At 46.0% G+C, this 27,707-nt stretch overlaps 1 protein-coding gene across 1 annotated transcript; it reads left to right on the top strand.

The window, feature by feature from the left end:
• The first annotated feature begins 4,459 nt into the window (after nt 1–4,459).
• Nucleotides 4,460–27,460, top strand: pja2 (praja ring finger ubiquitin ligase 2). The gene is made up of 9 exons (XM_063210296.1): nt 4,460–4,628; nt 6,163–6,354; nt 8,793–10,350; nt 12,821–13,003; nt 19,368–19,553; nt 19,779–19,884; nt 22,270–22,384; nt 25,116–25,231; nt 26,612–27,460. Exons 2-9 carry the CDS (start codon nt 6,165–6,167, stop codon nt 26,741–26,743), a joined length of 2,586 nt encoding a protein of 861 aa, XP_063066366.1. The 5' UTR covers nt 4,460–4,628; nt 6,163–6,164; the 3' UTR covers nt 26,744–27,460.
• Nucleotides 27,461–27,707: the final 247 nt, after the last annotated feature.

Genomic DNA, 27,707 nt, shown 5'->3' with positions numbered 1-27,707 from the left:
GAGCGTGTATGGAGGAGAGAGGGCGAGAGAGAGGGAGAGAGAGAGACTTGTCAAGTTTCTAAGAATGATACTGTATTTCCTGCTCTGTAATGATATCTGTAGCCTAATACTGCACTGCATATAGTCCTATCAGTTAGAATTTAAAAAAAAGAAATCTTTGGTCCTATTTCAATGCAGCCCATACAGTTACTGCCCGATACGGAGGTAGGCCTATGGCAAACAGGTGTCCTTTATACAAGCATTTGAATGGCATCTTGATGATAGCCAATAAGGACAAGATTCTGCTACGGTAAATCAGACAATAGGCTACAATAAACAATACAATACAATTTATGTAGCGCAACATCACACAACTGAAGTTGTCTCAAAGCGCTTTCAAAATACACACACTACATACATAACACTTTCCCCACATTCACACACCAGCTCTGGAGGCTGCCGCACGGTGCCAATTGTCTGGGGTTCATGTGAGAGGGTGCATTAAACATACACAAGCAGACACACACACACACACACACACACACACACACACACACACACACACACACACACACACACACACACACACACACACACACACACACACACACACACACTTTCCCACATAAGAGCAATCAGAGATGGCAACCTGGTATTGGCATTAATAAAACTATTCTACTAACCTGGCCCCTTGGCCAACACTAGATGCATGTGATGTCCTCTGTTTGCCAAAGTGCATGTTGGACTCTTAGTGTGTTTGGCGCCCCCTGCAGATGACTGAAACACACTACAGTCAGATAGATAGATAGATAGACAAGACAGACAGACAGGTAGACAGGGCACACACCCATACATGCAATACCTGGCCCAACCCCCCTATACCTGCTGATGTAACCCGACATGTTCCCACGCAGGCCGCCCGCCTCGGGGCCGCGAACTCGCCACCTCCTAGTCAACGGATTGGTTGTTTGGGTATGGCCGGGAGGCACAGCACGATACCGCTGAGCTAAAGGACCAGTGTGATAGCCCAACGCTATCGATACTGTATGAGGCTTCGGGAGGGAGGTTTACTAACGTTCCACGCCACACTCTGCTAGCTGGCCTCAGTTACACTGACAGCCTTGCCACTGACAGTCCAGGGTTTGATTGATATGAGTTGATTCATCGAGATGCACTGTTAACATTGCCCAAACCAAACCTTAAAGGTACACTAAATGGCCAAAAAAGGTACTGCAACTATGCTGGTCATTGAAACTGAGTTGCTTATTGCCAAATTTGATCTTTTCATATATAAACTAATATTTTCTAGAATGGCCCAAGTACAGTTATTTTTGCAGCTAAAAATGTCTATTTCTTGAAATTCATAATGGCGGACCATGGAGAAGATCCCTCTTTTAATGTATGAAAAGGGCAATTTTCCCAGTCATAATGAATACTTAGAATTTGATGGTGGTGGTAAGTATTCATGAAGAAGGTAACATTAGAGAATGGGAAGCATGAATTCTGGAAATAAACAACTAAAATCTTATACAGTGTACCTATACCATTTCCCAAACCAACTCCAAAGGGTGTTGGTGTTAATGAGTTGGTAGCTCAGCTTGATGGGTACAATACCCTCTCCTTGGGCCTGGGACAGCAAAGTCTGGCCCAGCAGGTTATACTTGTGTGTCAGTGGGTGCTCATTAAAGTGGGGATTGCAGGGACGAAGTCATTGGGTTGTCACAAGTAAGAGCTCCAATCTGTGGGATTCTAGTCTATGTCAGGATATGCATATTACACTGTGACTGTGACTAATATGAAATTAATATTTTCTACTGCTAGGGAACTTTTGTAGTTTACTCGGGGGTGGGGGGTGGCAAATAGGTCAGTTGTCCAGGGCCCAGGGACAGTGGGGACCAAGAATTACATTGTACTGTATGCATTGGAATGAAAGCCCTTTCAGATGAAAGAAAGGAATCATCGGAGCATCTTCAGATGTGGAAATTAACTTGTTTTATTGGGCAAGCGCCAAGAAGACTAACGTTTCGACGTTCTCACGTCTTCAGCTCCGGTGATTCCTTTCTTTCCCTGCATTTACGAAGTCCTTTCCCGTGACGCACCAGATGGTAAAGTGCAGGAGCGCAGAGGATATCTCTCTTTACTACCCTTTCAGATGACTTTGTCGCGGGCCCAGTTAAAGCTGCCAGTGGCCCTGACTAGGCTAATAGGTTATTGGAGGTGGTGTCATTAATTAACTGAATGTAGGTTTGTCCAGATGCACTTGATCAAGAGTTAAGTCCATACCCGAAAAGTCCATCAGTAGGCATATATATGAGATTGGCTCTTGATGTTGTTATAGCCATGTCACAACACCTCTACCTGACTACCTCCTTGTGCATTATGCATTTTCAGATCAACTAACATGGGTTCATTCAGGGGTTATCATATAGCCTCTTTATACCCAATGGTATGCTTCTATAAACTGATGAGTTTAGCCGATAGGCCTACAGTATATATATATTGTGCACCATTTGGAACTCGCTCATCGTCTTACCCCTCATCTGGGTGGCATGGCTTTGCCATATATCGTTTTCATTCTATAGGCAGTTGAATGCCCATGAAACTCTAGAAGCCTTAAAGGGCATTTTAGTTACTGATGTTGTAAATTAACAAGATGGTCATACTAGCCATGCCTGGTACAGTATTACCAAAATCCTTTGGTCAAATTTAGGCCTTTACTCTCTATATTATTTTCTACTTTCTATCATGTTTTCCTCTCTGTATGGTAACATGCTATACAAATCTTATTGCTACTGCTATTTCTAAAATAACATATGTAGTCAGGACTAAGGACAGCATTGAAGTTGTCAAATCAAGTCAAGTAGCTTTTATTTGTCCCAGTTTGGGCAATCGTTTTGCAGCAGTAGTAGCACACACGCACACACACACGCACACACACGCACACACGCACGCACGCACGCACACACACACTTCCACAATACATTTTAAAAACTCATAATAGGTAAAAGATAAGGGATTAAAAAATAAATAGTGCTCATTTTAACAATTGGAAATAGAATGACCATTCCCCTCTGTGTTTGATTTTACAACACATACACTGCAGTCCCGAAGTTGCACTTGAAATGACTTGACACTTTTAGTGAAAAGATTCTTGAAAAGTCACTTCAAAGTCCTTTTGTCCTACTTTCTGGACCAGTCTAATATTATGCAGATACCTGCTGACTGTAGATATCTTATGTCAAAAATATCACCTAGAATTATATTGGCCTATCTCTGTCTATTATTGTGCAGCCAGAGACAGGACCCGAAAGAACTGCTTTTTGGTTGGAAAGAGCGTACCCGAAGAAACTGCTTTTTGGTTGGTTAGAGGAAAAAAGAAATCCCATCTGTCAGAATGTGGAGCTGACTCCGTCTCCTGAGTCAAGCCTGCATCCCGCTTACTCAGGCTAAATGTAATGGATTATTTTGAAGAAGAGTATTCGAGAGAGAGAGAGAGAGAGATGGGCCTATTTTATTTATCCCGAAGGAAATCAAGGGGAAAGCATCCTAGGAGAGACATCACCCGGGTCAGGAGAAAGAGAAAATTGGTGAAAATGTGTAGAATTTCACCTTAGAAATTCCCAGATACGGGTTTCTCGTGATCAACTTGATGTTATTTTGTCTTATCTTGATTTGATTCAATTTGATTTGATTACCTTGATAGCCATAAAACCACATAATTCAACTGAGTGGGCTGTTGTTTATTCAGGTGTTTCTTTCTGTTATTAAAGCTTAATTTAATAGCCTAGATAGGCCTACACATAAATAAATAAAATCTGTAGCCTGCCAAAACATTAAGTTTGCCAGTGTGCCTGGGTGTGATGCAGTCTTGAGAAATGTTATTTATAAGTTCATGTGCAGATTGGACTGCTCTCAAAACTGCATTATTCAAACCCTAGTGAGTCCAGTAAAGTGTTCTGTAAGGTTCTCCTCCAAGCTTAGGCGACACTGGAGAGAGTGCCTATTTGTTTGATGGGTGTGTCCCCATCTTTCATTTTATTTTCTTATTTTATTTCTTATTTTTTTCTTTGTCTTAACTTCTCTATGTAATGTATTGACTGTTGTCTTGATATGGACCATGTACTTTGAGTCTGAAGTAAATAAAGAATTGAATTGAATTGATTAAGTTTAGAAGGCCTGGCCATTCTATCTTTGAGGGGCTTAGTTATTTTATACCTTTACATGTGACATTAGGTTCTTCATTCAAAGTAGCACAGGACCTGACATTTCAGAAATTGTTCCAGTTTATAAAAGTTCAGGTCAGCAACCTTACAAGACTTTTTTTCTGGTTGGTAATGTTGTGTGAACTGTACACGTGGTATTACAGGCCCAGTCCTCTTATCTCCATAAGCTACTATGAAGCTGTGGTCTGATTGGTGGGAATGTGTCATATGACCCTGATGTTTGACTGTGACGCTGACAGCTCTGTGGGTCTGTGCATCCCTAGCTAGTTAGCTGAATCTCCGGACGCAGGTAGAAGGTCCAAAATAGATTACCACAGCTTAAAGTTTGCTAATATAAACGCCAGCTAAATAAACAAGTTACTTGCGAAAGACATTCTTGGTTACATGGGGAGGTATGCAGTGATGGCTTCCACACGGCTCGCCTAGGTAAAGTATTTCGGTTTGTTTCCTTCTGTTGGCCTGTCTTGTTTGATAACAAATGCTAGCCAGGGAGTTAGCTATCAACATTGATCAGGCTAACTGGCTACCGTAGTTAGCTAGGTCTTTTACCAAGTTTGCCTTCGTCTACTGTCAGCTGTCATTTGTCGGTGTGCTTAATGCTTCCTATGGATTGGATTGGAATTGTGCATTTTCTTCTTTAGCGTTTGCAAGTGAATTCCGTCTGCCATTGCAGTGCACAATAGTAAAAATGAGGAACAATGGACCCTGTGTGTTTGTAGTCAGCCATGTCATGACAGACTCGACTAGTGCTTGCAAGCCAAAACGTCCATGCAGCAAGTTTTATGTCTAATTCTAAATGAAGAAACGACTTGTTTCTTTCTCCAATTTTATGATGGACTTGCATGCTGACATTGTCAACAAATGTTGATAAGCTCGTGGGGCACGTGAAGAACCGTAAAATGAAGTACGAACTATCGGGGGCGGCGTGTGGCCGAATTCGTTGCCTTGATTAGGTCATCGCCTTTTGTCTTTTCCCTCATATTGTATTTTTAAGAACGCCATTTGATTGGTACCTGCTAATGTCGTTTCCTGCCCTTGTGACTCTATGTCTTCCGTGACCATGTTGCTGCAGTTTTTGGTGCATAGTGGCGTTAGTGTAATAAAAAGACCGCAGGCGGTTGATGAGTCCATATATCATCTATCGAATCCAGCCAATTATCAGACATGCCAACCTAAACAACAGTACAGGGAATAAAGTAAGTAATGGGATGGTGTCTGCAAGCGCAGGAGTGGAGAATGTGCATTGTACACGGGCCTATGTGAAGGCATGACACGTCAGACTGCTTGTTTACAATCTGCACCTATTCAAAAGTATCTACTGTAGACGTCATGGCAATAACATTGCACCTGCTGAAGTGACATATTTCTGGTCTTCTTGTCTATTTTCACAATTGTCATAACATGTCATGCATGCCATGGCAGTGTGGTTTCATTTGTATATTTTCCCTACTGTCAGCATCCTTTGCACCGCCCCTTCACCTCTCTTCACCTCTTTCTAAGTTATATCACCAAAGTGTTATTTCTTGGTACTTTTTTCGCCATTTCCACAAATGTCATAAACATGCCTGTCATGATGATGGTTTTCATGACTTTTTGCTTCCTATGTATGTCTGTTTTCCCTGACACCTGTCATCTTCCTCCCACCCTCCCCATTTGTCCTCTCATCTTCCTCCACCACCATCCTCCTCGTCATCCATTGCTCTATCATCTTCCTCCTCTTCATCCACCCCTCCTCTACCCATCCTACTACCCTTCCTCTTCCTCTCTATCTTTCTCCTCCTCCTCCTCACCCACCCCTCCTGCGCCCATCCTCCTCCTCTTTCTACTACCCCTCCTCCTCATCTTCCTCCTCCTCCTCTTTCTACTACCCCTCTTCCTCCTCTTCCTCCTCTCCCTCCTCTTCCTCCTCTCCCTCCTCTTCCTCCTCTTCCTCCTCTCCCTCCTCTTCATCCTGTGTCAGTAATGGGACAGGAAGCGGGCAAGTCTGCCTGGCCCAAACCCTCTGGCGGCTACCAGACGATCACAGGGCGGCGTTACGGCAGGAGGCACGCCTACGTCACCTTCCGGCCCACCTCCTCCAAATGCAGAGTGGCATCTGCTGAGGACCGACAGGAAATGGAGATGAACAGCGTGGAGGGAGAACGCCCGATAAGTGCGTATAGTAGTATACTTCAGTCCTTTGTTAACACCCCCCCGTGTGTGTGTGTGTGTGTGTGTGTGTGTGTGTGTGTGTGTGTGTGTGTGTGTGTGTGTGTGTGTGTGTGTGTGTGTGTGTGTGTGTGTGTGTGCTTGCATCAATGAGCTTTTCAAGTAATAACCCACTGAGTAAGGTGTGTGTGTGTGTGTGTGTGTGTGTGTGTGTGTGTGTGTGTGTGTGTGTGTGTGTGTGTGTGTGTGTGTGTGTGTGTGTGTGTGTGTGTGTGTGCGTGTAATATCTCAGTGCCCCATACATTACCGCCCATGGAAGAAAAGTGCTTAAATTAGCTTGATATCAGTAAGTAAGCAGCTCCCATGGGAATAATCAGTAGTCATGCTCTCTCCCACCTCATGAAATATCACAGCTGACATACTGCTATTGTGGACATACTCTGCGTTAAACCTTTTCGTTTACATTGGCATCCATGGAAACGTTTTGCCATTGTTTTTCCCCCAAAATCAATGTGGCCTGCCGCCTGATATGTGTGAAATGCCCGGATGTCTGATTCAAGAATAGTGGACTCTGCAGTCCACCAAATTCTGCACCCCCCATCTCAGCTGGCCAAACTAGCGCTGCATAGACATAGGTGCATAGGTGTGTTCCAATATGTGACCTTGCGTCCTCCACTTGTGCTTGTGGCCTTGTACCAAGAAGTAATATGTCATGATGATATCACTGACAGCAGCATTTTATTTCTATTTCTATATATATCTTGCAAAAGTTCAACTGTAAAGTCATTTTCTCATTTGCAAACTGGATGGTGAATGAAGAATAGTCCCCCAAAAATTGTTTTGGCTGGGCTGACAGCGGGGAAACTTTATTGTTTTGTCCACGGAGGAGGGGCCAGAAGGCGGGGCGAGGCCACAAGCACAAGTAGAGGACGCAAGGTAGCATATTGGAATGCACCCTGGGTCTTGACTCAGCGGTACCCCTATTGCACCTGCAGTGGGAATTCCACTGTGTCTGGTGATTCAGACTGCCCTGTCCAATCAGCAAGTGTGCAGGTAGCACACTGTCTTAATATAATGTAATATAATGGGCCTACAGATAACGCTGTCTAAGAGAAGCTTATCATTATTCTCGTGCATATTCAGCAGTGTGCACTTCTTGGCCTGCACCTATTTAGATGCACTGCAGTAAATAACCTTTAGAAAGTCTGTCTGTGGACTTGAGGCAGGATGGAGTACCCATGGGACCAGGGCAGCAGCAGGTTTATGTAATAATAAAACGGCTATATTTTAGGTCAGGGCTGCTTCGCTGACTGCCAAGCTTGGCTAGCCCCAAGGCTGACTGCTGTGCTGCGTTTTGAAACTTTTCTGAGATATTTATTTGAATTTTTGCTGATAAGCCATCCCTCTGACCCGTCTGTAAAGGCTTGTGAAAATGATGAGATGGATTCTCATTAGTTTTGATATAAAACTGCAGAAAATGAAACTGACACAGCAGCAGCAGCCCTGGAGAAAGTCTCTCTCTCTCTCTCTCTCTCTCTCTCTCTCTCTCTCTCTCTCTCTCTCTCTCGCTCTCTCTCTCTCTCTCTCTCTGTGCTTCATTCATCTTTTTTGGTAGGTGTTGAAAGATGACAGCCTGTAGGTGTTGCAGTTACCCCTCTCGCCGCTCTCTCTCCCATTATATATAATTATGTTAGACACTGCACTGCACACAAATGGCTTTTATATGTTGTGGAGATGTTTTCCCACATTTAAAAGACCTTCATCATTAGTAACACACAAAGCAACATTCACAGACACACAAATATGACCTTATTCTGCAGTGTTGAGATTGAACAATGCGAAACTCCCCAAAACCAGGCCCAGAGGGTCTTTTGGTGAGAGTTTCTGAGGTTAAAGAAAAAAAAAGATAAATTGCTCATCTGCTTTGAATTACTTTTTACCTTCACAAAACAGAAGTGAAAGTAGAGAATCACTCATTTCCTCGTATTTCTGTGTGTCTCTAATGGAGGCTTCAGATCATACATTTTTATTGAGATAGCTACATTTATACACTTATTTCCCCTCTGTGTTATCATTCAGTAGGAAGAATTCTAGAAATCTATTTGCCATAACTTTGGCGGTCTTCAAAAAAAGTCTTCTATACTACGTAAAATGGGTGTAGTTGTTGGGTAGGTTACCAAGTTTGTATTTCCTGTACATTTTCCTCCTCTTTCCTCACTTAACGTGCATTGATGTAAAAAAAGACATTTCATTTATAATTTGATTGTGTATTTGGTTCTTGTTGGTGAAATGTCACCTGTTAAAGCATCGCTGCTTATGGAAATCAGCTAAATAGACAAACAAAATCTTTTCTCTTCTGTCTCGCTCTCTGTCTGTCCCTCTCGCACTCTCTCTCTCTCTCCCCCTCTTGTTCTCCCGCCCTCCCTCCCTTCCTCCCTGCAGCTACCAAGGGGACAAACATCTCCTCCATGCTGCAGGCCATCTTCCCCAAGTCCTCCCCCAGCACCGTGCACCCTGAGCTGGCCCTGCGCTCCACGAAGGACCCTCCTCCTCTCACCCGGAAGCAGGGCGCGGGGCGAGGCGGCTCGGAGGGATCGTCCGGAATCACGCGCAAGAAGCTGCGTAGCGACCGCTCCGTCGCCCCCGAGCCCATGGAGCAGGGGGCGGAGGCCAGCGCTTGGCCTCTGACGAGAGAGGAGGAAGAGGACGACGAGGAGGAGGAAGAGGAGAGGAGGAGGACCCCAGTGTCCCCCAACCCCAGCACTCTCAGCTTCGTCAACATTGACTCCTATGAACCAGACAGCAGTGATGCTGACGATGACGAGGATGATGACGACGATGACGATGACGATAAAGGTCATGACCTTGATGACTCGGGGACGGAGTTGGACCCTGCGTCTAGCCTGTTGAATCTGGACAGCATGATCAGTGAGCTGGATAAAGACTATGATTACCTGAGTGGCCTCCACTCGTACCTGCGCAACAGACTGGGCAGCACCACAGGTGGGGGAGGGGGTGGGGGAGGAGGAGGAGGAGGGGGTGGCAGGGTGGGAGGTGCCGTCGGCGATGGCATGGACTCGGTAGTGCACACTGCTCTAGAGGAGGAAGCTTCTTTGCCTGGCAGGGTCCCCATAGGGACGCGTTGGGACGCTGAGCGGGAGTGTGAACGTCCTTCTCGTGCCTCCTGCACGGACACTGAGATGGACAGTTTTGGGGTGGCGACGGTGACAGGGACAGGGATGGTGATGGGGTTGTTGGGTGCACAGAGCTCTGAGACGGGGTCACAAATGGACACACAGAGCACAATGGACAGTCATGAAACTGCTGCTGCTGTTGCTGCCAGTGCCAGTTCCAGTGCTAGCGCCGCTACTGCTAGTACTGCTAGCGCTAGTACCGCTACTGCTAGCGCCGCTACTGCTAGTACCGCTAGTGGTGTGGCCTCTGCTACTGCTGCTGCCGCGGCTACCTCGGAGATGGTAGTACGGCCCAAGATACGCAAGCAGACAAGCGAGTCACATCTGGAGAAAAAGCCCTCTTCATCCTCTTCATCATCGCCCCCCTCTGCTACATCCTCTTCCTCGGCCCCGGAGACGCTGGCGTTTGGTGGTGGGTGCGGAGTTGGAGGCGTAGTTGCGAGTGGAGGTGGTTGTAGCGGCGGGGGCGGCAGCAGCAACGTTGGAAAGAGCAACGCAGGGAAGCTGAAGTGCGGCTCGGCCCCGCCGTTCTTCCTGACGCAGACGGAGCGGCCCGGGCCGGCGTTCCTCTTCGACTTGCCCAAGCTGGACTGCTGCCACCCAGCCGCCTTGGTACCGAGACCGCCTGCGCTGCCACGATGCCAGGATGGCACCTCCGCCGGCACCGCCACAACGAGGCTCGGCACGCGCCGCACGCCCATGAAGCGGCCGGAGGACGAGGATGATGATGAGGAGGAAGATGACTTCTGGGAAGACCTGGAGGAGCTCGGGGAGAAGATCGCCCTGGCCAGGCAAGCAGATGAAAGGTAGGTCAAGTCAAGAGTACTTTGTCAAAAATCTATGTAACAGGGTTAGCACAGAAGTTTGAAATTGCGTTTGACCAGTCTCCAATGTGTAGTTTAACTAAAACATTTAAATAAGACATTGACAATAATCTCTCTCTCTCTCTCTCTCTCTCACACACACACACACCCACACGACTAACTTGCTCATACTTAGGGGTGTGCAAAATAATCGTTGCATCGATGCATCGCGATACTTACTCTCACGATACAATGCATCGATTCATGACAAGGTATCGTGATACTTATTTTCTCAATATACTGCATGGAGTCATGACAATTGATTATTTGATAACAATAAAATTCGATTTGCCACGGGTTATTTTGTTCAGTAGAGAATAGGTAATATTTCTGTTGTGATGTAAGCTCTCTCTCTCAGATGATAGAATGCTTAAATAGAATGAACTGACTTAAGAAAGCTACACAGCAACTGACAAATAAGCTGTATTTTACACATTTACTGAAGTAAATATCGCAATGCATCACAGTAGTACATGAATCGCAATGCATCGCATCGTGGCATGTGTATCGTGATGCTCATCGAATCGTGAACTCTTTGCCAATACCCACCCCTACTCATACTGTACATCTTTCACTGACACATTCATTCATATCATACACACAGACAATACACACTCACATATGTGCAGTTTTTCAAACACTAACATACTGATATTGACATGTACAATACAACACACACACACACACAGGTGACGGCAAAATAAATATGCTCTCACCTGGGGTGCGATGATGACTCAGTGGGCGAGTGTTATGCTTTTAAATGCGGCCCAGTTTTTCTCCATGTGCAAAGTATAGTCCCATGTTCTGCTGTTAGAAGCAAACGGTTATGCATATTTTTCCTCATCTATTTGTATGGGCATTTATGCCTTTTATTGAGGATCGAATCGTGATCGGAAATGCGTGGGAGAGAGAGAGATGGGGAGGACTGGTTGGGGGATGATGGTATGCTATTTCACAGTATAGTGTTGCCGCTGCCATACTGTAGCATTAGGCTACCTCTGCTGTCGCTATGGCCTGTTGCTATTGTGTTGCTCCATACACACACACACACACACACACACACACACACACACACACACACACACACACACACACACACACACACACACACACACACACACACACCAGGCTACTTGCTTGTCTGGTGGGTGCATAAGGGTCAAAGGAATATAGCCAATTGATTGCGTTGCTGTGTGTGTGTGTGTGTGTGTGGATATGTGTTTTTGTGTGTGTGTGTTTTTGTGTGTGTATCAGTGTTGGATACGCAGATTTCTGTGTGTGTGTGTGTGTGTGTGTGTGTGTAGGCTATGTGAGGGTGAGGATGTGTGTGTGCCAATGTGAGTAACACGAGGCACACAGCTGACTCCATGCAATGAGGGACTGAGGCAGGCAGGAAGGCATGGAGCACATGACTGGAGGTGGAGGAAGACACACACACACACACACACTCTCACACACACTCTCACACACACACTCTCACACACTCTCACACACTCTCACACACTCTCACACACTCTCACACACTCTCACACACTCTCACACACTCTCACACACTCTCACACATGCATACACACTCACACACTCTCACACACTCTCACACAAACACACATGCACAAACACACACATACACACACACTTCCACTCATAGACAGCCACGTCCACACCCCCAGGTCTCCGCTAAGTAGATTACACGCCCGGCTGTGAACTGCTCTCACGTGTGTGAGCCTGTGTCCTCTCTGGCCACAATATCTGTGTGTGTGTGTGTGTGTGTGTGTGTGTGTGTGTGTGTGTGTGTGTGTGTGTGTGTGTGTGTGTGTGTGTGTGTGTGTGTGTGTGTGTTTTGCTGTTGTGGGGAAGGGAGGGGTGTGTTTGTGTGTGTGTGTGTGCGTGCTTGCGTGCGTGCTTGCGTGTGTGTGTTGTGTTGCTATTGTGGGGAAGGGAGGTGTGTGTGTGTGTGTGTGTGTGTGTGTGTGTGTGTGCGTGTGAGCGTGTGTGTGTGTGTGTGTGTGTGTGTGTGTGTGTGTGTGTGTGTGTGTGTGTGTGTGTGTGTGTGTGCGTGTGAGCGTGTGTGTGTGTTTTGCTGTTGTGGGGAAGGGAGTTGTGTGTGTGTGTGCGCGCACATAGTGCGTGTGTGTGCGCGTGCGTGCGTGTGTGTATGCGCCCGTGCGTGTGTGCGTGTTTTGCTGTTGTGGGGAAGGGAGGGGTGAGGAATGAGGGAGCACCTTTGTGTTCAGTGCTCATTGACGCTATGTGGCTGACTGTGTGAAACAAACATGGTTTTTAATTTGTTGCAGGCTCAAGTGAGTGTTTGCCACTTTGCTGTGCAAATTGAACATGGGTCAGGGTCTCCGGCCTTAGCAGCTTAGCTCATTGTTTGCGTGTGTGTGTGTGTGCGCATGTGTGTGTGTTTCAGCTCGGAGTGCAGCGAGGGGGAGTGGTCTGCGTCGTGGGCATCGGACTCTGGACTGGAGCCGGAGCGGCGGTCTAGCGAGGAGAGCTGGGAGACGCTGCCCTGGCTAGATGAGCTCCCCGCGGGGGAGGAGGAGCAGGGGCCGGGGGCCCAGACCTCCAGCCCCCTCACCTCCACCACAGACCAGTGAGTATTAGCCAGACTGTGCCCTCCTAGTGATGCAACACTTTCAGCGTTGCAACTAGTCAGGTCAAGAGCAATGCAAGTACTTTCTGAGTTCCCGAAAATACGGAACTCCTCCCACTTTGTCTGTAAGCAAACAACCATAAGCAAACCAAGGGAGGTGGGTCAACCATGCCGTTTGGGAAATGTTAATTGTTATGCTCTTGGTCAGACCAAGTCTTAAAGAGATTTGAACGTCGATGATAATCAGGCTAAGTGAGTATAGCATTGCTGTACGTGTGTGATGTACACCTGAAATGACCAACGCGACCCAGAGTAGCTGAAGTTTTGCCACACATTTGCTGCAGTTGCTCTGGATGTGATATTCACGCTGGCTAGTTGTCGTTCAAAGATATGAACATTCTGGTTGGTTTTTGCCAAACCGTGTCATAGCTCATTACCATAATATTAGCTGTGGTTGCCCCAATTTGATTTGCTCCTGTCGAAATTGCTTTGGTCGCTCAATTCGGCGACATCTTGGTTGGTTTTTTCACCGAACCGTGTCATAGCTCATTACCATAATATTCGCTCTGGTCGCCCAATTTGCTTTGCCCTCGTCAAATTTGCTTTAGTCACTCAATTCTCCAACCCTCAATAGAGAAATAATGACTTGCGTTTTTGGTGTACACGCACAATTAGTCCAGTCCTGTCCAGTTCAGTTAGACAGTCCAGTGAGTATACAACCGAGACCTCCACCACAAACCAGTGATGATGTACCATATGAACGGTGTGACATTTTCCATGTGTGTTACGCCCATTTGTGGGGTAAAACAACCCATGCAAGTCAATTGGTGATGTTGGGGTTTAATAAACGAAAGATACGGACCTCTAGACTAGCGTTGTTCACGCGCAACATGCAGAAAACGTGTTGTGTTGCCGGCTGTTCAAATAATGGAGCCAAACAGCCGTGGCTGAAGCATGGACTGTGTTCATTTAAACAAGCCGATGTAGCATGTAAGTTAATGAGACATTCGGTTTGTTTTCACCCATAAAGGGGCGTAACGCACATTTACGAGCAAAGTACCCGGATGGCCGTTCATGAGTATAGACCAGTGAGCGCTGTATAGCATTGTAGCAATGTCCAGTAATGCATCATATAGCCCAGACCTACAGCCCCACAGCCTCAAACACAGTGAGTACACAGAAGCATGAATCAACCATAAAGCAGCATTAAACCTACAGTACAGTACAGTCCAAAGCACACAGCATTGACCTGCCGGTAGGCTACAGTCCAGAATAAAGCATGCAGCCACAACACGCATCCTTAAATACCCCCCATTTCATCAATCTCTATTACATTACAGCAGATAAAATTACCGCCATACACACACACACACACACACACACACACACACACACACACACACACACACACACACACACACACACACACACACACACTTCTGTCTGGTTTTGTATTCTACTGTATTACAGTACTACTGCCTTCTCAGAATCATAAACATAGTAATGGTCTACACACATCCCTGTCAGGGTTTTCATAATGCACAGCTTCACAGTGTGTAGAATGCTAAGCTTGGGGTCACTGCCCTTGGTTGTCAATCAGACACATACTGTCGACAACTTTGTTTATTCGAATGACACACACGTCCCGACATACAGACACACACTACACTTGAAAGTGTTTTATTCCACATGCTTGTTGCACTCTGCCTCCACGTCACATCGTCACCACAGGCATGGGATGTGAGTCACATGTGATCTGGGCTACAGTCAGGGGGGGGGATGAGAGTCTCACTTCCTGTTCCTGCCATCAAGAGGCTGCCACACCACACCTGCGTCACCGCGGCAACACCCATTTCCTGTTTTTAAGTTGACGTTTTTTGTTTAGTTTCTAAGTCACAAAATGGCCAAGTTTTCAGCAAAAGTGCTCATACAAATGATTAAGTAATTAGTACTAGCCTCCCAAAACAGCCATCAATGCGCCTCCCTCTTACTATCCTCTGACATGCATGCAATGCATCAATCAATCAATCAATCAATCAATCAATCAATCAATCAATCAATCAATCAATCAATTAAAATTACTTGTATAGCACATTATATCATACATAATTGTTAAATAATTATTATAAGTTGCATTCAATATGCTAAAGAGTAGAGAAAGAGAGAAGAGAATACAAAGAAACATTTTCCTGTTACTGTATTGATGGTAGATAATTAACGAACTATCACCAAATGCCGATGAGAATAAAGGTGTTTTTCATCAGGCATAATAACGTGCGAATGCCTCAAAGAGCCTCTCTGCTGGTGCCATGACGTGACATGACATTGCATTGTATTAATATCTGGCTGTTGGGTCAGGATGTACTAGTATGCTGAACTTGTTCTCACCAAATCCAGCTATTTGAGTCTTGAGTCTTCAGGGGGTAACTTGGCACTAAGTCAAGAAGGCTCACAGAGAGAGAGAGAGAGAGGGTTGCTGTAATGGATTAGGATGTGTGAATGTGTTTCTGACTTGACAGAGCGCAGTGCATCACTGCATGGATAGCCTTCCCAGGGAGGGGTTAGTTATCCCAGGCCCAGGCAGACAGGGGGCCCAGAAATGTGTCCTCATTAAATTGTATGTACTTGATGTGTGGCCCTTTCAGATGACTTTGTCCTGGGCCCGGCCAAAGCTCTCAGACGCACTGAGCCTAGCTACTTGCTGTGGGGACTGGACGCGAGCATTGCAACAGATACTTGTATGTTAGCTATTCACCTGTGGATTCCCCTTTTTATCCAAAGTGCCTTCTGTCCCCTTCATGACCCCCCCCCTGCAGTACATCCATGCCCCCCTCCAGGGGTCCTGACCCCCAGCTTGGGAACCACAGCTATCATAGGAGTAGATGTGTGAATGCTTGTGACTTGATGGAGCGCAGCGCAACATGGATAGCCTACCCAGAGATCTTATAGACATAGATACGTCATCCTATTTCTTTTCCGGTATCCACTTTATGTCAGGTGAACACTTTATGTCAGGTGAACGCCCCTTGAGGAGACCTTCGGTTAGGAGACCTTCGGAGTCCTGAGGTTGTGAATAAATGGAGTCCCCTTAGCGCTGTAGATGGCGGTAGCGCACTTCTTTTGCAAACATCTCAAAAATAGAAGAAGGAGGGGACAACGCCCCCTTAGGAGACCCAACTTGAGCACACGCTTTTGCATTGGGTGGGCGTGTTTTGAATCCTCTTCATTAATCCAACCTCTTTGGCCTACCTGCTGCGCGTGGACACCGTACTCGAGTATAGCAACAGATTAGCTGTTGGCTACTTAGACACTGTGCTCTCCACCTCTGATTAGATTAGTGCTGCCTCGCGAGGTGTTTCACGCTGCGCTAGGGGTTTACACGCCTGGATCAGTGGCTCAGGGAGAACAAGAGTTCCCATGCCCACACATAACCCCCTCTACCTCTCACCCCCAACCCCTCCCCCACTTCACACACTCAATGACCCCAACACAGTCCTTATACTATGTAGTTCTATAGCTTTAAAGAGGAGAAAATCCGCACTGACAAGCTGAGTCTCAATATTTGTTTATTAAACACCACCATGTCCACATGCAGACATGTTTCGGCCCTTAAAGTGATACTGTCCCATTTTTGGAAATTTGCTTATTTTACACCTTCCCTTGAGTTAAATAATAGGGTTTTACCGTTCTCCTGTACTTTCAACTGTTCTCGGGGTATGGCAGTACAAATTTTACCTCCATGCTAGCAGTTAACATTGAGTCCTATGAGACCAGCTCGCGGCTAACTGGTCTCGTAGGACTCAATGTTAACTGTTAGCTTGGAGGTAAAATTTGCACTGTCATAACTAGAACATGTTGAAAGTACAGGAGAACGGTAAAACCCTATTATTTAACTCAAGGGAAGGTGTAAAATGAGCTTGTTTCCAAAAATGGGACAGTATCACTTTAAGCCATCATCAGTGCGTCCTCTTTTAGTTAATAGCTTTTTTCATAGAAGTTATTTATTTTACTCTAGAAGTTGAGCGCGCCCTTTGCAACACTCATACATATAGCTGTCACGGACCTGTTGACTGCATGCAGATAGACCTGACTTGCTCTATTGTTGTTATTTATGGTATCTTAAGATGTTTATATTTCTGTACCCTCTTATAATTATTAATTATTAACCCTTTTGCACCCGCATTATGTTCTGTCATGTTCTGCTATCTGTTGTCTCTGTGTGTTCATGTCTTGCTGCAGAATCAATTGCCCTTTTGGGAGAATAAAGTTGTGTGACTCTGCAGTGACCTGAAGTTGATTGCGTTGTTGTAAGCATAGTTGTCGTTACCATAATAGAAGTGTTGCTTCTTTCGAAATACAATATTGCACATTCACACCATCAGTGATGTACCCGAACGCGTTCAATGAACGAAAGTTCATGAACGAGTTCATATTTTGAGCGAACGTGAACTGAACGGACAGTATTTTCTAGATGATGAACGAACTATGAACGCGTTCATCTGGAGCGTGAACGTGAACGTTCATTAGTTCTTCATTCCGTTCATTCCGTAGTTACCAGATTTCATTAATATTCCTGCAGAAACCGCTACTGAACACAATGTCAGAGAGATTATGTCGTAGGCTATCCATTCTCTCTGACAGCGTCAGACACCGACTGTCTTTAGTCTCGTGCAAAGAGGCGGGACCAAGCAAACAGCAGGCATCGCTCTACAAGTCAGAGCGGCCAGCAACCAGCCAGCAGTGTGCGAGTTTTCTGATTTCCGGTGACTTTTTAGATTAACGCCTCTAGCGACCGTCTTCTGGGCATTCGGAATAAGTGTGGAGTGGTCTCGCTTCTATTTAAATTAAAATGCGCCGCGCGCAGCACCAACAACAAGAGAAAGCTGCCTGCTGGCATGTTGCAGGATGGCAAATTTTGCGCATGAGACAGAGAACAACAGTGCAGGAAAACGTTAGTCCACGCACCCGATTTAAGTCCAGTCCATACAGTAACAGAGTAACAAAGAAGTGAAATCGCTCAGCACACAGTGTCTAAAATAACAAACACTCTAGTCTAAAGGACTACTAGGCCTACTGATAAACCACTCTTAATGCAAAACTAAAATACAGTAGACTAATATCTAACAATCTCATTGTTAAAACTAATTTAGGCTTTAGGCCTACACTTTTTTCAACATGGGGGGTGAGCTGTGAACTGAACAATGAACTAGTAGAAAATGTACTTTCCCAACACTGCAGAGAACACACTATAGGCCTACTCTCTATTACTACTAATAATAAACCGCTGCTCTAATGCACAACTAAAATACCGTTATATCCAGCAATGTCATTGTTAACACTAATTAACCCTAATTACACTAATTATATGGGCTTTTTCAATGAATTTTGATTTTTTTGATTTTTTTTTTGGGGGGGGGTGAACTGAAATGAACTAGTTCATTTATTTTGTGAACTATGAATGAACTAGTTCATTTTGAAAAAATATGAACTATGAACGAACTAGTTCATTCTGAGAGCTGTGAACTTGAACTTGAACTAGTTCACGTACAAAATGAACTTTCCCAACACTGCACACCATACATTTACATGAGGTATTGAATGTCAAGCCGGACCCTATGCGGGAAATGCTACACCTCTTATTAGATAATGCCCTATTGCAGTACACTGCTTGGCATCAGGATTCTCTATCACTAAACAGTGTCTTTGTTGCTTTACTTGTTGCCATATTTACTGTAAATGGTTTTGAGTAGCATATCAACTTTACTGTTTGGCCAGCACACAGGGATTTTCTTTTAATATTATTGATAAGAGAGTGAACGTATAGCTAATTAAGCTGCATAACCTTGAACTCTGTATGACCCCACTGTCATGACCTTGACTCGTGAGATCTCTGTGGACTTGAGCATCTGTGGGGTTTGGCCAGCACACAGGGATTTTCTTTTAATATTATTGATAAGAGGGAGAACTTATAGCTAATTAGGCTGCATAACCTTGAACTCTGTATGACCCCACTGTCATGACCTTGACCTTTGACACCTTGACCACTGAGATCCATCTGTGCTCAGCGTGACTTCAACATAGTGACCCTGTCAATAAGACATTCATTCCTATTTTCACTTTCACTCATTATCTTGTGTATACAGGTAGCCAGTGAATTAATTAATGAGTGCACTACTAAATGAATGAATGAAAGAAAAGGAGCAGGGCAATATGCCGTATATAACCACTCACTGAATGAGTGAATAATTCCATGCTCCTCTCCTCTCCTCTCCTCTCCTCTCCTCTCCTCTCCTCTCCTCTCCTCTCCTCTCCTCTCCTCTCCTCTCCTCTCCTCTCCTCTCCTCTCCTCTCCTCTCCTCTCCAGGGAGCCGGCTCCTCTGGAGGAGGGGGAGATCCCCTGGTTGGTGTATAACCAGGATGGGGGCAGCAGCAGTGATGAGGAGGGCGACGGCCTGAGCCACTTTGTGCACCCGGGACTCTTCATCCTGGACGGAAACAACAACCTGGAGGATGACTCCAGCGTTAGCGAAGACCTCGACACCGAGTGGAGGTGACGCACGCACACACGCACAGAAACACAACACAATAACACACACACACACACACACACACACACACACACACACACACACACACACACACACACACACACACACACACACACACACACACACACACAGGAGAGGTGACGGCACGCACGCACGCACGGAAACACAATAACACACACACACACACAGGCTGATTTGTATATGTATTTCTGTTTGTGTTTTGCTAGGTTGCTGAATGACTTTGGAGAGGGGATGGCCCAGGCGATGTCCTACCTCGACCCCCAGCTGCTGACCTTCATGGCTCTGGAGGAGCGGCTGGCCCAGGCCATGGAGGTACGATGGGCCATTCAACACACACATGGCAAACATACAGCAGTTTGACTGCTTTAGAACAGGGAACACACACTGTATTTTAGCTGCCCCCTTGCACGGGTGAGGCATACATGCAATTTCATAATGTGCAGTGTGCAGTGAACACTTGTGTGTTGTGGAGTGCTGTGTCACAATGACAATGGGAGTTGGAGTTTGCCATTTGGGCTTTCACTTTCACTTCACTTCACAGCAGTTTGGCTGCATTAGAACAGGGAACACACACTGTATTTTAGCTGCAGTGGAAGAGAAACATGAACTGTAATTCAGTTGGAATTCTACTCATCCCTCAGGTTGTAGGTGTATCACAGTATTGGACTCGGCAGTGTCGACAGAAGGGGTGGTAACACAGAAACTTTAGTTGAGTGTTTGCCCAAAATAAATGTCTAAAAACTAAGCTACAGAGCGCTCCAGATTCTATCTTCAAATACTGTAGTTTAGCTCAGGCTATGGCTACAACTGTACATTCAACACACATGGAACAGGGAGGGAAACGTGCATTCGGTTGTTGTGTGTCCCTTTTGAAGATCAACATGTGAAAAAAGCGAACACTCACGTACCTGTGTAAACTTTAAAACTGATCCAAATCCTTGGACTTGGACTTGCTTGCTGGGAGTTTTGTACACAAAACCGTATTGATATGTTTGAAAGGATGCCTAACACGATCAGTTTGGGATTGTGGACTGCAGAGAAGGAGAGTTGTGAAGAACTGTGAAGATCTGTCCCAAGTATCTCTCCCACACAAAGAACTCGCTTTGCAGTGCAAATTAGATCTGGCCAGCACTGTGAGCCCTTGTCCCAAAGTTAGACTTCAAAAAAAGATAAAAATAAAACCGGGGAGGGAAAAAAAAGAGAGAAAGTGCCTCATCCCTGTACCCCTTTTTGCTTACTGCAGCGTGTTAAATAAGAAATGAGGCGTGCTGAGTAGAGTTGAGCTGCTCTGCTCTGCTCTGGCTGGTCCATTAGCCGTGAGGGGAGCGGGACTTGAGGCTCCATGCCTCTGGATCTCCACCATGTTTAGTAAAAAAGCCGCACTCCCGGGTGTAATTCTTGCCGTTTTAATCTACTGGGTTAGCATGACAGACAGACGTTTCGGCCTAAGCCTTCTTCAGCGTCTTTACAGAGGATGTAGGTTTGCTCGCACCCGAAGACCTTGTAAGAAACAGTTGGGAGTTGAGCGCACTTTCTTAAAAAAGTCTGGATCTCCACCAGCCAGCCTGCTCAAAGCTGCAACCTCGGCCTCTCAGGAGAAAGTTGCATACGCACACGGAGGCCTTGATCCCTTGGTTTTGTGTGTTTTTTTTTAGCACTTAGAGTGAAAGATCTATTCGGAGCAGATGACCATCGCTTACTCATGCACTGTGAACAGGGTTAAAAAAAAAAAAACCCACTACTGCTGTTGCTCTTCAAGTTCAGTTCTGCTCATCTCAACTCCCTTATCAAACACCTTTTTACTTTGAAGAGACTTTGAGGTCTATGGTTGATGTTGAAGGCACTGAGGGGGTTCTGTGTGTGTGGCATCATAACGCACATAAAAATCATGAAATTTTTTTCATATAGCACCATTCATGGAAGCCAAGGTTGCTTTACAAAAGGAGATGGGGAGAGGGGAGGAGGAAAAGTTAAGTTCTTCTCAGTGAAGAGATGTGATTTGAGATTTGTTTTGATCGTAGCCTCAGTGTGGAGGCTTGGTGGATGTGGAGTACAGTAGACTGTTTTAGAGGGTGGGGAATAGCAACACATAAGGCTCTATCACCAAAGGTGTGTAGCCTGGAACAGTGGATGACAAGCTGGTCATTGCTAGCCTGATTATCATCATGCCTTTCAAATCTTTTCGAGACTTGGTCTGACCAAGATTATAACAACTAACATTCTTAAACGGCATGGTTGACCCACCTCTCTTGATTTGCTACTGTTCGAGGGCAGAACAGGCTGAGCCAAAGTTTAAACCAAACATTTCTTAGTCCCTAGTAGAACATCTCTGCTTAAACGTCACTGCCTTGATCCCACCTCTACCCTGATCACACCTCTACCCAGGACAGTTGGCAATGCTCAAAGTTGATTGGTTCCCGACAAAGTGGGTGGAGTTCCCGCTGTAGCGGGATCCCGACTCTACCTGAACGAGCTTTTGGCCTTCGTGTGTGTGTAGCTGAGCTGAAGGCGTTGCGTCACCGCAAGGGCGGAGCCTGGTTAGGTCATTGCTAGGGCCTCAGGGACCTTGATTGGAGTAGAGCTAGAGGAGATCAGAGATGCACTGAAGAGCAGGATCATGGAGTGATTTGTAATGTAAAGTGCGTGCGTGCGTGCGTGTGTGTGTGTGTGTATTAATAATGTTTGGTGTGTTTGCAGGCTGCGCTGGCCCACCTGGAGTCGTTGGCCATCGAGGTGGAGCAGGCTCACCCCCCCGCTACTGAGCAGATCATAGAGTGCCTGCCCCAGATCACCATAGACGACCACCACAGCGGTACGCTCCACATTTATACTCACTTTCCGTTTTTTTGTCTTTGTATGTTTGTTTTTTGGGTGAGGGTTATTTGTTCATAAAAAAATAATACTGTACATGTGAAATACTGTCAGTTCAAAAAAAAAAAAACCCTCACTATCTGTCTATAGATGACCAGCGCAGTGGTATGCTCTATAGCCATATCCTCTACCTCCATTTCTATATCAGTGGTTCTCAACCCAAATGCCACCCCCCCATGGAAAAATGGACTATTGCCCGGCCGCCGTTGACAACTGCACATCCCCTCTCTCAGCTGTATTCTTCTTAACGCTCAATGAGTTTTAGATTTATCTGGGCCAAACTGCTTCAGTTGGAATGCCAGCGCAAGGTTCTAGTGACTGGCGGAGAAATGAAACTTTCTGGAGAGGCAACGGTGGATTTGACGGATTAATTGAAAAGAGTTTCTTTGTACAGTAATACAGAGAAACTGTACCCACCACAGTTTCACCCACCACCACCACCAGTCTTCCACAGCAAGGATATGTCGTGTGTGTGTGCGTGTGTGCGTGTGCGTGTGCGTGTGCGCGTGCGTGTGCGTGTGCGTGTGCGCGTGCGCGTGTGCGTGCGTGCGCGTCTGCTTCTGTGACCGTGTGTGTCTGCTTCTGTGACTGTGTGTGTGCGGGTGTGTGCTGTGTGGGTGTATGTGTGTGGCACGAAGGTAGTGCTTTATAAATCTCAGTGTAAGGAAATGTGTTTCAGACGCTCACGTTTATTACACGCATGCACACGGTCACAGAAGCAGACGCACGAACGCACGCACACACGCACGCCCTCATGTGCTTTATAAATCTCAGCAGAAGGAAATGCGTTTCAGACGTTCACGTTTATCACACACACACACACACACACGCACACACACACACACACACACACACACACACACACACACACACACACACACACACACACACACACACACACACACAGAGCAACACAGGGCCTATAAATCAGACTAGGGGCTAAATTGCCTCCATTTCTGCAGCGGAGGCTTCACGCGAATGATTCAAGGTGAACGACTCACTGCTCTCTCACAGAAGAGAGTTTAGTGGGGCACTCGATGGATGTGGGGGAAGAGGAAGGAAGGAGGAGGAGGAGGATAGGAGGATGGAGGGAGAGGGTGAGGGGAAGAGAAGGATGAGGAGGAATGGGGGATGGAGGAAGAGGGTGGGGGAAGAGAAGGAGAAGGAGGAGGAGGAAAGGGGGTTGGAGGGAGGGAGGGAGGAAGAGGAAAGGAAGGTGGAGGAATAAGAAATAGAGGCATAGAGGTAGAGCACTAGACTAGAGGTGACCCTTTTTCACGGCAATCCTGGCAGCCCTTATTTGGTGGTAGATCTGAGAAATGTAAATGAATGGAGAACCTCATTCCTCTCTAAAAACTTCCTCACTTCCATCAACACACCTAACAAGGACAATAGTTTAACTGTGTTGCTAAATTTAAAATTTTAAAATATATTTTATTGACTCGTGTGTTTTTAAGTAGATATTTAACACAATATTTCAAATCTGGTCCTTGATGAATGTGTCACTTCATATTCACGCAGTTTTAGTCATTTTTTTGACAGAGGTGGGCGTGTCCTCCATCGATTTGCATTGACTGAAGGTACCCACACTACCTACACAAGATGGAGGCTGCACTTGCTGTTTTCCAGTGCCGTCGCAAAGTGCTGTGTCACCTCTAGTCTAATGCTCTACGTCTACCTTTATGAAAAGAGGGTGACGGAAGGTGGTGGCAGGAGGAGAGGGGGAAGGTGGGAGGAGGAGAGGAGAGGGGGGTTGGAGTGGGATGTATAGAGCTCGAAAGTCCCGCCCTTAGTTCCGCATTTCACGGGACCTAGGCTAAGCTGACCATCTAACAACATGGTAGCCAGTAAATATCTTCTGATCTCAGTCATGATATGCGCTGGGCTACAAATATGCTGTTTAAGAGGCTAGATAAAGATTATTCATGCAGAAGTATCAATGTTTTGTTCCGAGGCCGTCGGCATGAAAAATGTGAAGAAACACAGCTTTCTAAAAAGTTTGGGGGTTCGTACGAAAAATTAAGCAAAAATATCAGAAACAACATATGGAGCTCGTGGCACAACTCGAAGGGGATCGAAATATCATTTTAATACCGCCATTGGATTACATGCTACGATTTTCGGCTAAAAACGCCGTTGAGGTCCCATGAGATTGGGGGAAGTGACGTCACTTTCGAGCTCTATGGAGGGAGGAAGATGAAGATGAAGAGGAAAGGATGTAGGGAGGGAGGGCCAAGGCGTTGGAGGGAGAGGGCAGGAGAGGGGGATGGAGGATGAGAAACGCGCTTGAAGTGGAATGCTTGAAGTGGAAAAAAGAGGGGCAGGAACCCTAACCCTAATCGTACGAAAATACCATCCAAAAAGAAGTGTAGGAACCCTGATTTTCCGACAGGTTCGACCCCCGACCCACCAGGTTGAAGGGGGGAGTAATTAACCAGTGCTATGATCCATCCCCCTCCATGACTGAGGTACCCTGAGCATGGTACCATCACGCCACACACTGCTCCATTGGGCCGCCATTGAGGGCTGCCCCCTTGGACAGTTGATGCATAAATGCATTTTTTGTTGTGTGGAATGTGCAGTGTTCACTTGTGTGCCGTGTCACAATGGCCATGGGAGTTGGAGTTTCCCAATGGGCTTTCACTTATCCTCTCTTGTCATGTGTCCTCCAGGCCAGGAGCAGTGCTGTGCAATCTGCTGTAGTGAGTATGTGAATGGGGAGATCGCCACCCAGCTGCCCTGTCAACACATGTTCCACAAACTCTGCGTCACACTCTGGCTCAGGAAGGTACGTCTGCTGTGTGTGCGCGTGCGTGTGCGCGTGCGTGCATGTGCCTGTGTGCGTGCATGCGCGTGTGCGTGCATGCATGTGTCTGATAGTGTGCATGTCTGTCTGGGTCTGACTGCCTGCCTGTCTGTCTGTATGTGTCTGTCCAAGAATGTTTACGTGTCGTGTCTGTCTGTGTCTGTGACTGCACACACAAGACAGTAGAGTGTGTGTGTCTGTGTGTGTGCGCGCGTGCGCGCGGCTTTGTGTGTCTTGTGTGTTTGTGTGTCTGGGTCTGACTGACTGTGTGTCTGCCTGTATGTGTCTGTCCAAGAATGTGTACGTGTCTGTCTGTGTCTGTGACTGCACACACAAGACAGGAGTGTGTGTGTTAGTGTGTGTGTGTGTGTGTGTGTGTGTGTGTGTGTGTGTGTGTGTGTGTGTGTGTGTGTGTGTGTTAGTGTGTGTGTGTGTGTGTGTGCGCGAGTGCATGTGTGTGTTTGAGAGGGACTGCAGAAGGCTGCCGGCTGGCCTCAAAAGCATCTTAAGACCCTCTCTAATGATGGTTTAATGGCTCATTCTTCTGAAACTCGGCTGTCGGTAGACCCAAGGTTGTTCTCCCGACAACTGTTGTAAATGCGTTCTATTGCAACAGCTGGGGACAATACAAATGTCTGAAAACACTAATGTTAAATGAACTTGGAGTACACCGAAGTGCTCCGAGTTTGAGTTTCAGAACCCTGAGTTGAGTACCCGTTCTTTTGCACTTTCCCAAGCGGAGGTCTGGGTTTCCGACAATCCGAGTTTCAACCACTCTACCAGAGCCAGCTACCCATTATTCACAGTGTAGCAGGAGTCAGCTACTTGCTGTTTGCAGGATTGTATTGCAGGTAGAATTTTGGTGCATGTCCATGTGTGCCCTCGTTTGTCTGCCTGTTTACTTATGTGTGTGTGTGTTCAAGTGGTGCATGTTGGCTATTAGATTAGACTCAATTTTGTCATTACATATGTAGGGATAGCCTGATAAACCAGACTAAATGTGGATGTCTAATTTAGTCTGGCCTCGATGCATAATACATCCGAAGATTGTTGATGAGAACAACCTTCCCTCAAAACCCTGCCCGCTTTGATTGAAAACGCATATTTGCGTTGTAATTGGTTTGCCAGATTCATGGCATTCTGGCTTCATTGAATCATTATGCGAGGCCAGACCCACCCGTAGACAAAATACTTTGCCTTCCAGCGGGTGGCGCTGGTTCACCAGGCTAATGTAGGGATACAAAGTAATGAAATTAGTGTATCTGTGTGTGTGTGTGTGTCTGTCCTGTAGTTGTGAACATATCCCGTGTGTTCACATGGGGCATGTTGTTAACGCTTGTGTTTTTTTTTTTCCCCCTGTAGTCTGGAACGTGCCCCGTGTGCCGCCATGTCCTGAGTCCCCCCCAGCCGGATCCCCCCGTCCCCGTCCACACCTCCTTCACCTCCGAACAGGAGGGCCCACCATCCAATCACAGCGCAGGAGGAACACGATGAGCCAATCACACAGCAGAGAAATCACACACTTACTACATACACACACACACACACTTGTTTGCACACCAACAGCAGCACATTCGCTTCATCTCTCCCTGAGCCTACAAGGATACAAGGATGCGTCTTTGAGAAAGACAAACGATGATGATGATTATGGACGTATTCATCTCCTGCTATTCAGGATCAGCAGGGGCCAGTCGAGGCCGTCAAAGTCAATCGATCGATCAGTACTTCACTTTTCTCTTCTCTTCTCTTCTTTCTCTCTCTCTCTCTCTCTCTCTTTTGTTTCGTCTTTCACTCACTCACTCACGCTCTTGTCTAGTAAGATTCTGTTTTCTGTTGTCCTTCCATGATGTCCGTTTGGGAAGGCATGGGTGAGCGCCACGCTCTGCTCTTATTCTGTCAAAGGCAGGAATCGCAGCCACATGTAGGCTATTCTTAGCATTGAAGAAAAAAGAAAATCAGCTTTGGTTCACAGAAATGTTTTAAAAAAAGAGGAGACAAGAAAAGAGTTGAAAAGACATGGATATTGTTATGGGACGTTTTTGGTTGACTTTATTTTTACATGTTAGAGAAAATAAGAGAGAAAAAGAGAAGGCCCATTGTAAGAGCTGGCTGCAAAGTGCTCTAATGTTATTGTACTGTATGCCTCAATTCCTTTATCACCACGGAAACAGAAACCCAGCACGTGATAATAAACACAGTAGTGGGAAGATACTGGTTGTTGTGTGTGCATTTAAAAAAGTATGACAGTTCACAATGAGTTACTGTATTTTTGGGTTTCTGGTGAAATAACAAAGAACCTTCAATAATGGCCTTATAAGCTGTTTACACGTATATTAGTTATCCATGTTTACACGGATATTTTTGAAAACGCATCAGTTTTGGCCGCATTGGAGTTTTTAAATTTTTATCCCAGTCATGCAAACTCAACACCTTACGGCGAAATTCAACATTTTGAGAT

The sequence above is a fragment of the Engraulis encrasicolus genome, chromosome 11, assembly GCF_034702125.1.
Source record: "Engraulis encrasicolus isolate BLACKSEA-1 chromosome 11, IST_EnEncr_1.0, whole genome shotgun sequence".
NCBI classification, from domain to species: domain Eukaryota; kingdom Metazoa; phylum Chordata; class Actinopteri; order Clupeiformes; family Engraulidae; genus Engraulis; species Engraulis encrasicolus.
Note: the sequence above shows the minus strand (reverse complement) of the source record. Positions and strands in the feature narration are given on the sequence as shown.

Excerpts from the sequence above, each read along its gene's own strand:
- pja2 (XM_063210296.1), top strand. The coding sequence starts at position 6,165 with ATGGGACAGGAAGCGGGCAAGTCTGCCTGGCCCAAACCCTCTGGCGGC. Across the intron at positions 10,351-12,820 it reads GCCAGGCAAGCAGATGAAAG|CTCGGAGTGCAGCGAGGGGG; the intron begins GTAGGTCAAGTC and ends TGTGTGTTTCAG. Across the intron at positions 13,004-19,367 it reads CTCACCTCCACCACAGACCA|GGAGCCGGCTCCTCTGGAGG; the intron begins GTGAGTATTAGC and ends TCTCCTCTCCAG.